The sequence below is a fragment of the Panulirus ornatus genome, chromosome 47 (assembly GCF_036320965.1).
Source record: "Panulirus ornatus isolate Po-2019 chromosome 47, ASM3632096v1, whole genome shotgun sequence".
Taxonomy (NCBI): domain Eukaryota; kingdom Metazoa; phylum Arthropoda; class Malacostraca; order Decapoda; family Palinuridae; genus Panulirus; species Panulirus ornatus.
The window spans coordinates 21,170,761-21,183,292 of record NC_092270.1 but is presented as its reverse complement, the minus strand read 5'-3'; the positions used below and the strand labels follow the sequence as shown (position 1 = coordinate 21,183,292).

Sequence of the window (12,532 nt, the reverse complement as noted above, 5' to 3'; positions counted from 1 at the left end):
TGGCCAGGACAACTGCTAATACCTTTATTCTTTCTCTATAAACTTTGTATTTCTTGATCACTCAAAGGAAATGTAATAAACGACCTAATAACAAGTTGAATATCCAACTCTCAAACATACATACGTCAAATTTATTTAATTTTATCCATAAATATAAATATAAATAAACACTTGCATCCATATAGGTAGCGGTATATAGGTTCAATATATAATAAATAATAATGTAGAGTTCTAAGATAACTTATTGATTACCATTTATATTAAATATTGATCAAAAACAGATGACATTCAAATTATCTCGCCAACACTTTTGACCAACATGTGCCTATCGGATGTTCAAGCCACATGTACACAACACACCTGACTCCCCCCTTACGCTGTCACAACGTACATGTCATGTGTACAGACCCAAGCCACATGTGTACTTACACTAACCCCGGCTCACATACTCTTCGACACATGCAAGTCACATGTGCACAAACACCTGAGCCTATGGGCTCATAGCTCACATACCCGCCAAAACCACATATGTACACACATCTGAGCTGACCAAGTCACAGTTGATATAGTCTAGCAAAGGAAAAAGCCACATTTGTGCATAGAGTTATACCTCACAATCTTGCACAGGCCTAAGCCACATTTGTAGAAACAAAGCCACATATCAACAAACACCTGAGCCTTCAGTCACAGCTCACATAACCTCACACAAGCCAGAGCCACATGTAAACACCTGCGCCTCTAGTCACATACCTTCACACAAGCCAGAGCCACATATAAACACCTGCGCTTCTAGTCCCAAACCCTCACAAGCCAGAGCCACATATAAACACCTGCGCCTCTAGTCTCACACCCTCACAAGCCAGAGCCACATATAAACACCTGCGCTTCTCGTCCCACACCCTCACAAGCCAGAGCCACATATAAACACCTGCGCTTCTCGTCCCACACCCTCACAAGCCAGAGCCACATCTAAACACCTGCGCCTCTAGTCACATAGCTTCACACAAGCCAGAGCCACATATAAACACCTGCGCCTCTACAGTCACAGCTCACACAAGCCAGAGCCACATATAAACACCTGCGCGTGTAGTCACATAGCCTCACACAAGCCAGAGCCACATATAAACACCTCCACCTCCACAGTCACATACTCTCACACAAGCCAGAGCCACATATAAACACCTGCACGTGTACAGTCACCTAGCCACACACAGGAGCAGGCAACATGGCGCAACAAGTGGTTGTATTTCCTCACATTTCCCCCGCCATGGTCAACACACCACCTTTATGTACATAATACAGTAGATACATTCCTACACTCATCACGGAGATACAAGATTATATAACCTCCTGTTGTATTAATACATCTTTAGGACCACCTGTTGTATTACTACTACATCTTAATGACCAACTGTTGTATTATTACTCCATCTTTATAACCTCCTGTTGTATTACTACATCTTTATGACCTCCTGTTGTATAACTACATCTTTATGACCTCCTGTTGTATTACTACATCTTTGTGACCACCTGTTGTATTACTACATCTTTATGACCACCTGTTGTATTACTACATCTTTATGACCACCTGTTGTATAACTACTACATCTTTATGACCACCTGTTGTATAACTACTACATCTTTATGACCACCTGTTGTATAACTACTACATCTTTATGACCACCTGTTGTATTACTACATCTTTATGACCTCCTGTTGTATTACTACATCTTTATGACCTGATGTATTAGTACATCTTTATGACCTGTTGTATTATTACTAATCTTTATAACCTGTTGTATCACTACATCTTTATAACCTCCTGTTGTATTAATACATTTTTATGACCACCTGTTGTATTACTACATCTTTATGACCACCTGTTGTATTACATCTTTATGACCTGTTGTATTACTCCATCTTTATGACCTGTTGTATTACTACATCTTTATGACCACCTGTTGTATTACTACATCTTTATGACCACCTGTTGTATTACTACATCTTTATGACCACCTGTTGTATTACTCCATCTTTATGACCTGTTGTATTACTCCATCTTTATGACCTGTTGTATTACTACTACATTTTTATGACCTCCTGTTGTATTACTACATCTTTATGACCACCTGTTGTATTATTACTACATCTTGAGGAGGCAACTGTTGTATTACTACATCCTCCATGTATATGTAATACATCGCACAAACTCGCAATTTTACCTCATCGAATAACTTCTACTTTATTTCAATGAAGTTATAATAATAATAATAATAAAGTTATTTTTATCTCATAAATAAAGAAGAAACATGGCGCTACTCAAGGATAAATAGTTAGTACAACCATTTTAATAACTTTTTCATACCAGAAAACGTCGCTAGTTGAACAAATAAATAATAATGCATTAATACAGTTTGTCAGCGTGGGCGGGAACTTTAAATAAAGAGTGAAATAAACAAATTACTTGATGGTAATAGTTTCTAGTAACGACTTACCATTTTTATGGTCGAGCTGACGGAAAAGTACCGGCAGAGCAGACAGAGCCGACAAGGACCTTGAGGAATCCCCACGAGCAATAACGAGACCAGAGCTCGCGTGCCGGGTTTTATGTGACCGGTGAATCATGAGGTACTAATTAGTAATTTATATCGATTTATTTCTCAGCTATTTTACCTTATACTCAAATATCATTAATATAATATATCAAACTCTTTATTTCAAATTGATTCAGATGATATTTATGAGTGTTTATAGAGTACATTTTTATTTCTAATATTTACTTAATGCACCATTGGCATCGAGTCTCATCTGCTGAGACGTTTCCAGCAAGCGGTACAGTACGCCGTCTCTGATTGGTCAGATGCCACGCCCTTTCAGTAAACTGAACTGTGATTGGGTAAGGGGAGCCATTAGAGGTCCTACTTGACGATATTTTTCCTAAAACGAACGAGAACAAGCATGCTGGAGATCGCGGCAGTTTTTTTCGGCAACTTCACATCACTTCAAACCCTTAACCACGCGAGCATAAACTTAATCATACATATATAATCTAATCATTCCTACTCTATATATTCTGAGTTAGTGTATATTAGGTAAGCCTAATACATTAGATGCAATTAAAGAGATTAGAAAAAAAAAACCGGTTGGTTTAGCTAGGGATGCCCTTGTTCATCTTAGTAAAAAAGATTACGCAGCTTTGCCGCGTGACTCACTCACGTTATTGACACCGAGTGAGCAGCGGGCGGGCGGGCGGGCGGCCATGGCCGACCACACCTCCCTCCCCCGTGCCTGCCACCCCAAACAGGAGAAGCCTTATTAGTGTGAGTGAACAACGGGATATACACCAATAAGTATGCGACATACACAGGTGAGATGGCGTATATCTCTGTTACGTCTAACTTGTAACACGAACGTATGGATACGTAGACGATCACGTGACGTGACGTGTTATTCCTCGTAACGCTATAACAACATGTGTCCAAGATCATACATACACACACACACACACACACACACACACACACACACACACACATGATACACACACACACACACATGATACACACACACCACACACACATGATACATACACACACACACACACACACACACACACACACACACACACACATGATACATACACACACACACACACACACACACACACACACACACACACACACACACACATGATGCATACACGCACACACACACACACACACCACACACACACACACACACATGATGCATACACGCACACACACACACACACACACACACACACACACACACACACACACACACATGATACATAATCTTGTCAGTTTGATATGTTAATCATGAACAGGAAATTCCAACCCCAGAGAAAATGATTCAGCGCCATTGTAACCCCCCAGATGTGACACTGACCCCACACAAACCCCACCACGAATATAATTCGTAATAACCCTTTAACGAACCAAGGGTCGTTTAGCTGTAGTTTGGGGGTTGTGCACAACTATGCAGTAGTTTGAGGTTCACTATAGCTTTGTGTATTGATTTGTCGTATAGCTTGGGATACGTATAGCTTTATATAGTAGCTTAAGGTTTATATATATAGTAGCTTGGCTTTATAACCTTAGCTGTATGTTTTAGCTTTGGGGTTGTGGCTTTAGCTGTAAATGCTTAGGTTGTGACTACAGCTTTATAGCTTGAGATAACTATAGCTGATATTACGTTACAGCTCAAGGTAGTTAGCTTTCATAGCTTTGTGACTGCAGCTATAAAGTGTAGCTTGATATCGGAAGAAAACAATTAAATCGGATTATATAACTGCCTGAGTAGTGTTGTCCCGATAACGTCCGCCGATATCGGCTCCCGATAACTGTCAATATGTCGCAAGATAACATCCAGTGTGAGAGCAAGATAACAATTCCCGATACCCCAGTTGTGAGTGTAACACTTGTTGATACACTTAGTGTGACATAACAGCGTTACACTTAGTGTAAGATAACAGCGATACACTTAGTGTGACATAACAGCGGTACACTTAGTGTAAGATAACAGCGATACACTTAGTGTGACATAACAGCGGTACACTTAGTGTAAGATAACAGCGATACACTTAGTGTGACATAACAGCGGTACACTTAGTGTAAGATAACAGCGATACACTTAGTGTGACATAACAGCGGTACACTTAGTGTAAGATAACAGCGATACACTTAGTGTGACATAACAGCGTTACACTAAGTGTGAGTGTGATCATACAGCGCTACACATAGTATGAGTAAGATAACAGCGATACACTTAGTGTCAAAGATAACATGTACACAGTGTAAGATAACATAGCGATACACTTAGTGTGAAAGATAACATGTACACAGTGTGAGTAAGATAACATAGCGATACACTTAGTGTGAAAGATAACATGTACACAGTGTGAGTAAGATAACAGCGATACACTTAGTGTGAAAGATAACATGTACACAGTGTAAGATAACATAGCGATACACTTAGTGTGAAAGATAACATGTACACAGCGTAAGATAACATAGCGATACACTTAGTGTGAGTGAAAGATAACATGTACACTTAATGCAAGATAACACAGCGATACACTTAGTGAAAGATAACACAGCGGTACACTTTGTGTGGGTAAGATAACACAGCGATACCTTAATGTGAGTGCAAGATAACACAGCGGTACACTCACTGAGTGCAAGATAACACAGCGGTACACTCACTGAGTGCAAGATAACACAGCGATACACTCAGTGTAATAACACCTTATACACCCATTGCCACCTGGGCTCCCATTTTCTTTCATGTTTACATCCGAGATTCCTCCTATATAATGTTATTATTTACTTCTACGTCATCTTACACTTGATTTATCACTCGATGTTGCTTTATTTTATTATTTTATTATATAATAAAGGAAGGGGTAAGCTGGCGCTACGAGAATAAAGGAGGAAATGAAACATAAAGATGTCGGGCGGGAGTGCGCGCGCGCGCGCCAGCTGACCTGTGACCTTTTGACCAGGCGACGCGCAGCCCATGGCTTCTTAATGTCAATAAAACGCTACGTTAAGCTAAACGACGCTCTATTTAAACTCGTTTATTAAATAAATGTATTAAACTTGAGGAGCACAAGCCATTAAACCATTTTGATAAAGAGTAAATAAGTTATTGACTATCTTATTTTTCCGTGTTTTGTGTTTGACGAAGACCAAGTGATTCAGATCTTAGGTTTCGAACCACGGTTCGCTGGTCTTCAAGGTCGTTTTCAGGCCTTTTAAGGCCACGTTTCAAGCCTTATAGCCAACCTAGAAGTCTTATTTTGGATCTAAGAGTACCCGAGTCTGGGTTTAAAAGGTTTAGCAATGGTTATCTTGTCCATTCAAACTTTTTAGGTCAATAAAAACCTTTTTTATTTTTTCCCTCCCGTGCATCGGTGATTACCCTAACTTGTTAGTCATTAAGTAATTGGCCTTTTAGTTATGATCAGTTATGATGTGGTTATTAAGTAGTTAGCCTTTTAGTTATGATCAGTTATGATGTGGTTATTAAGTAGTTAACCTTTTAGTTATGATCAGTTATAATGTGGTTATTAAGTAGTTAGCCTTTTAGTTATGATCAGTTATAATGTGGTTATTAAGTAGTTAGCCTTTTAGTTATGATCAGTTATAATGTGGTTATTAAGTAGTTAGCCTTTTAGTTATGATCAGTTATAATGTGGTTATTAAGTAGTTAGCCTTTTAGTTATGATCAGTTATAATGTGGTTATTAAGTAGGTCTTTTAGTTATGATCAGTTATAATGTGGTTATTAAGTAGTTAGCCTTTTAGTTATGATCAGTTATAATGTGGTTATTAAGTAGGTCTTTTAGTTATGATCAGTTATAATGTGGTTATTAAGTAGTTAGCCTTTTAGTTATGATCAGTTATAATGTGGTTATTAAGTAGGTCTTTTAGTTATGATCAGTTATAATGTGGTTATTAAGTAGTTAGCCTTTTAGTTATGATCAGTTATAATGTGGTTATTAAGTAGTTAGTCTTTTAGTTATGATCAGTTATAATGTGGTTATTAAGTAGTTAGTCTTTTAGTTATGATCAGTTATAATGTGGTTATTAAGTAGTTAGTCTTTTAGTTATGATCAGTTATAATGTGGTTATTAAGTAGTTAGCCTTTTAGTTATGATCAGTTATAATGTGGTTATTAAGTAGTAGTCTTTTAGTTATGATCAGTTATAATGTGGTTATTAAGTAGGTCTTTTAGTTATGATCAGTTATAATGTGGTTATTAAGTAGGTCTTTTAGTTATGATCAGTTATGATGTGGTTATTAAGTAGTTAGCCTTTTAGTTATGATCAGTTATAATGTGGTTATTAAGTAGTTAGCCTTTTAGTTATGATCAGTTATAATGTGGTTATTAAGTAGTTAGTCTTTTAGTTATGATCAGTTATAATGTGGTTATTAAGTAGTTAGCCTTTTAGTTATGATCAGTTATAATGTGGTTATTAAGTAGTTAGTCTTTTAGTTATGATCAGTTATAATGTGGTTATTAAGTAGTTAGTCTTTTAGTTATGATCAGTTATAATGTGGTTATTAAGTAGTTAGTCTTTTAGTTATGATCAGTTATAATGTGGTTATTAAGTAGTTAGTCTTTTAGTTATGATCAGTTATAATGTGGTTATTAAGTAGTTAGCCTTTTAGTTATGATCAGTTATAATGTGGTTATTAAGTAGTTAGGCTTTTAGTTATGATCAGTTATAATGTGGTTATTATCTCGAGACACTGGTGAGACGATCAATGATTCGACTTGTGTTAGATAAGACGACACCAAGGCCAGCAGACTCGACCCTCCCTCCCTGCATCCATCCTCCCTCCCCTGCTGGGACCCCTGCTACATCCCCCCTTCCCTGCTACATACCCCTCCCCTGCTGGGATACCCTGCATCCATCCTCCCTCCCCTGCTGGGATACCCTGCTGGGACCCCTCCCCTGCTGGGATACCCTGCTGGGACCCCTCCCCTGCTGGGACCCCTGCTGCATCCCCCTCCCCTGCTGGGATACCCTGCATCCATCCTCCCTCCCCTGCTGGGATACCCTGCTGGGACCCCTCCCCTGCTGGGATACCCTGCTGGGACCCCTCCCCTGCTGGGACCCCTGCTGCATCCCCCTCCCCTGCTGGGATACCCTGCATCCATCCTCCCTCCCCTGCTGGGATACCCTGCTGGGACCCCTCCCCTGCTGGGATACCCTGCTGGGACCCCTCCCCTGCTGGGATACCTTGCTGCATCCCCCTCCCTGCTGGGACCCCTGCTGCATCCCCCTCCCCTGCTGGGATACCCTGCTAGGACCCCCCTCCCCTGCTGGGACCCCTCCCCTGCTGGGATACCCTGCTAGGACCCCCTCCCCTGCTGGGATACCCTGCTAGGACCCCCCTCCCCTGCTGGGATACCTTGCTGCATCCCCCTCCCTGCTGGGACCCCTGCTGCATCCCCCTCCCCTGCTGGGATACCCTGCTAGGACCCCCCTCCCCTGCTGGGACCCCTCCCCTGCTGGGATACCCTGCTAGGACCCCCTCCCCTGCTGGGATACCCTGCTAGGACCCCCTTCCCCTGCTGGGACCCCTCCCCTGCTGGGATACCCTGCTACATCCCCCTCCCCTGCTGGGACCCCTGCTGCATCCCCCTTAGTATTTTCCCGTTCTCTTTACCCCCCCTCCCAGTATCTTCCCGTTTTCTTTCACCCCCCTCCCCCTGGCCGAGCGTCCATTTTCCCTGGTGTCTTTTCTGTTATCTTATCTGTTATCATGACCCCACACATGGCTGATGATGGGTATCTAAGGTCACGCCTGGAACAGGTCTACCAGCAGTTACGGGTCACCAGGTCATCCTGGGTCAACCAGGATGATGGTACGACCTCTTAAGGATGATAGTACGACCTCCATGAGCACGACCAGGCCATCGTACCCAGAGGGGAGGGAGGGGTGGTGGGGTCGTCGTACAAGTCGTGTTCGAGTCGTACCGACGTGTCGTCACTTGACCCTTCCAGTGGTTACGTCCACACTGCTAACTACCCACTGGAGATCCTTGATGTAATACAGGAGGAGAGGAGAGGTCTTCCTGGGGACCCCCCCCCCCACTTCCCCTGGCTCACAACCCAATTACTAACAACATGACTTTCATACACAATCACATTGTTCCAATTACCTTTGTGCTTAGAGACTAAGAAGACTTGAATTGACCTGTTTTCATCAGTAGGTGTTCCTACCACCCCACCCCCCACCCCACCCCCCCTTCCCCTGCTTCTGTCCTCAGCAGCGCCCAGGTAGTCGGCCACGTCCACTGAGCGGGACCCTAAGTCGAAAAATGGGGTGGTGTATGTTCGTGTGTGTGTGTGTGTGTGTGTGTGTGTATGTTCGTGTGTGTGTGTGTGTGTGTGTGTGTGTGTGTGTGTTCGTGTGTGTGTGTGTGTGTGTGTGTGGTGTGTGTGTGTGTGTGTGCGTGTGTGTGTGTGTGTGTGTGGAGAGAGCAGTTTAGGAGTAAGTGATCAGTGTCTACCGTTTTCTATGTCGGCATCAGGCGGTGTCCAGCGCCGTGAGGAGAAGGTGTGACCCGTACGTGTCTGGGGAGTGTGGTTTCAGACAGGGGTATATGTGGTGTGAGGATGGTCTGAAAAAAGACTTAAGTTTGGAATGGTAGGCTGGATGCTTGTAAGGTCATTGTGTTGAGGTTGTATTTGTTCAAAAGTTGTGTTTGTTGAGAATGAAGGGGGGGGGGGGGTTGTGAGTCCAGGGGGGGCGGGGGTGAGGCGTGAGGGAGGAGAGAGTTTGGAACGTCTCTAACTTGTGGGTTGGGTGCTGATGTAAAGAACTTGATGCATTGAAGTTTGGTTATACTGGAAAGATCTTTGTTCAGTTGTGTTCAGGTGTTGTGTACATGTGTTGTACACATGTTGTGTACAAGTGTTGTGTACATGTGTTGTGTAGAAGTGTTGTGTACAGACGTGTACAGGTGTTGTATACAGGTGGTGTACATGTGTTTGTGTACAAGTGTTGTATACAGGTGATGTGTACATGTGTTTGTACATGTGTTGTGTACAGATGTTGTGTACATGTGCACAAGTGTTTATACATATGTTGTGTACATGTGTTGTGTACATGTGTACAAGTGTTTGTACATGTGTTGTGTACATGTGTACAAGTGTTGTGTACAGGTGTTGTGTACAGGTGTACAAGTGTTGTGTACATGTGTACAAGTGTTTGTACATGTGTTGTGTACAGGTGTTGTATACAGGTGATGTGTACATGTGATGTGTACATGTGTTGTGTACATGTGTTGTGTACAGGTGTTGTGGATGTGTGGTTCCAACATAACCCATGGTTGTGATCTGAGGGCTACGTTACATTGTCTTCAGACATAGTGGGTAACCACACCGGTGGAGCGTAATTAGGTGTTGTTTGTGTAAGTATTCACAGATGAATTGTGTTTACAGGAGTGTGGATGAATGGTACACAGCAGGAGAGGTAGGTAGGTGGAGGCAAGTGTAGAGCGGGTGTATGTGTACATTAAGTAAACATGGCCATTGTTGTTTGTATGACTGGAATAATAATTAATTAATCTCTAAACTCTTCATTGCTATCATCATTGTATCCTCTTTGTTTTTTATCTTATTTTCCTTTTTTTTTTTCTTCTATTTACTCCTGTTTAACAGCATTTATTCCATCTCTTACAGGAAGTGGGGAACCGGATGTGGCTCTCATACGCCAGCCAACAACGCCGACTGTGACGTCATTCAGGGAGGCAGCCGGCCGACAGCGTTGCCACCGTCATGGTAAGGTCGTCCCGCCTGGTCCAGGAATGCAAGTTTTGGACGAGTTTACATATTGAGTCGTCACTGTAGTCTGTATAGCGAGGTTATGATTGTAGTCTGTATAGCGAGGTTATAATTGTAGTCTATATAGCGAGGTTGTAATTGTAGTCTGTATAGCGAGGTTATAATTGTAGTCTCTATGGCGAGGTTATAATTGTAGTCTGTATAGCGAGGTTGTAATTGTAGTCTGTATAGCGAGGTTATAATTGTAGTCTATATAGCGAGGTTATAATTGTAGTGTATATAGCGAGGTTATAATTGTAGTCTGTATAGCGAGGTTGTAATTGTAGTCTGTATAGCGAGGTTATGATTGTAGTCTGTATAGCGAGGTTATAATTGTAGTTTGTATAGCGAGGTTATAATTGTAGTCTGTATAGCGAGGTTATAATTGTAGTTTGTATAGCGAGGTTATAATTGTAGTCTCTATGGCGAGGTTATAATTGTAGTCTGTATAGCGAGGTTATGATTGTAGTCTGTATAGCGAGGTTATAATTGTAGTTTGTATAGCGAGGTTATAATTGTAGTCTGTATAGCGAGGTTATAATTGTAGTTTGTATAGCGAGGTTATAATTGTAGTCTCTATGGCGAGGTTATAATTGTAGTCTGTATAGCGAGGTTATAATTGTAGTCTGTATAGCGAGGTTATAATTGTAGTCTCTATGGCGAGGTTATAATTGTAGTCTGTATAGCGAGGTTATAATTGTAGTCTGTATAGCGAGGTTATAATTGTAGTCTGTATAGCGAGGTTATAATTGTAGTCTCTATGGCGAGGTTATAATTGTAGTCTGTATAGCGAGGTTATGATTGTAGTCTGTATAGCGAGGTTATAATTGTAGTCTGTATAGCGAGGTTATGATTGTAGTCTGTATAGCGAGGTTATAATTGTAGTTTGTATAGCGAGGTTATAATTGTAGTCTCTATGGCGAGGTTATAATTGTAGTCTGTATAGCGAGGTTATAATTGTAGTCTGTATAGCGAGGTTATAATTGTAGTCTGTATAGCGAGGTTATAATTGTAGTCTCTATGGCGAGGTTATAATTGTAGTCTGTATAGCGAGGTTATAATTGTAGTCTGTATAGCGAGGTTATGATTGTAGTCTGTATAGCGAGGTTATAATTGTAGTTTGTATAGCGAGGTTATAATTGTAGTCTCTATGGCGAGGTTATAATTGTAGTCTGTATAGCGAGGTTATGATTGTAGTCTGTATAGCGAGGTTATAATTGTAGTCTGTATAGCGAGGTTATAATTGTAGTCTCTATGGCGAGGTTATAATTGTAGTCTGTATAGCGAGGTTATGATTGTAGTCTGTATAGCGAGGTTATAATTGTAGTCTGTATAGCGAGGTTATAATTGTAGTCTGTATAGCGAGGTTATAATTGTAGTCTCTATGGCGAGGTTATAATTGTAGTCTGTATAGCGAGGTTATAATTGTAGTCTGTATAGCGAGGTTATGATTGTAGTCTGTATAGCGAGGTTATAATTGTAGTCTGTATAGCGAGGTTATAATTGTAGTCTGTATAGCGAGGTTATGATTGTAGTCTGTATAGCGAGGTTATGATTGTAGTCTGTATAGCGAGGTTATAATTGTAGTCTGTATAGCGAGGTTATAATTGTAGTCTCTATGGCGAGGTTATAATTGTAGTCTGTATAGCGAGGTTATAATTGTAGTCTATATAGCGAGGTTGTAATTGTAGTCTGTATAGCGAGGTTATGATTGTAGTCTATATAGCGAGGTTATAATTGTAGTGTATATAGCGAGGTTATAATTGTAGTCTGTATAGCGAGGTTATAATTGTCTGTATAGCGAGGTTATAATTGTAGTCTCTATGGCGAGGTTATAATTGTAGTCTGTATAGCGAGGTTATAATTGTAGTCTATATAGCGAGGTTGTAATTGTAGTCTGTATAGCGAGGTTATAATTGTAGTCTGTATAGCGAGGTTATAATTGTAGTCTGTATAGCGAGGTTATGATTGTTGTCTGTATAGCGAGGTTATAATTGTAGTCTGTATAGCGAGGTTATAATTGTAGTCTGTATAGCGAGGTTATAATTGTAGTCTTTATAGCGAGGTTATAATTGTAATCTGTATAGCGAGGTTAAGCTGAGAGAAAGCTTAAAGATAAGTTTAATATGTAGCAGAAATGGCGGCAGGAAGGTGCATGGCAGGATAATAC

General features: G+C 41.0%; 1 protein-coding gene across 1 annotated transcript in view; it reads right to left on the bottom strand.

Annotated features, from left to right (window-relative positions):
• LOC139763663 (tubulin alpha-1A chain-like) overlaps window positions 1-2,603 on the bottom strand; it is a 39,943-nt gene extending 37,340 nt beyond the window's left edge. Inside the window, exon 1 of the mRNA XM_071689961.1 lies at window positions 2,496-2,603. Within this exon, the coding sequence (XP_071546062.1) occupies window positions 2,496-2,498 (3 nt within the window). The 5' untranslated portion in view covers window positions 2,499-2,603. The remainder of the gene's footprint in view (window positions 1-2,495) is intronic.
• Window positions 2,604-12,532: the final 9,929 nt, after the last annotated feature.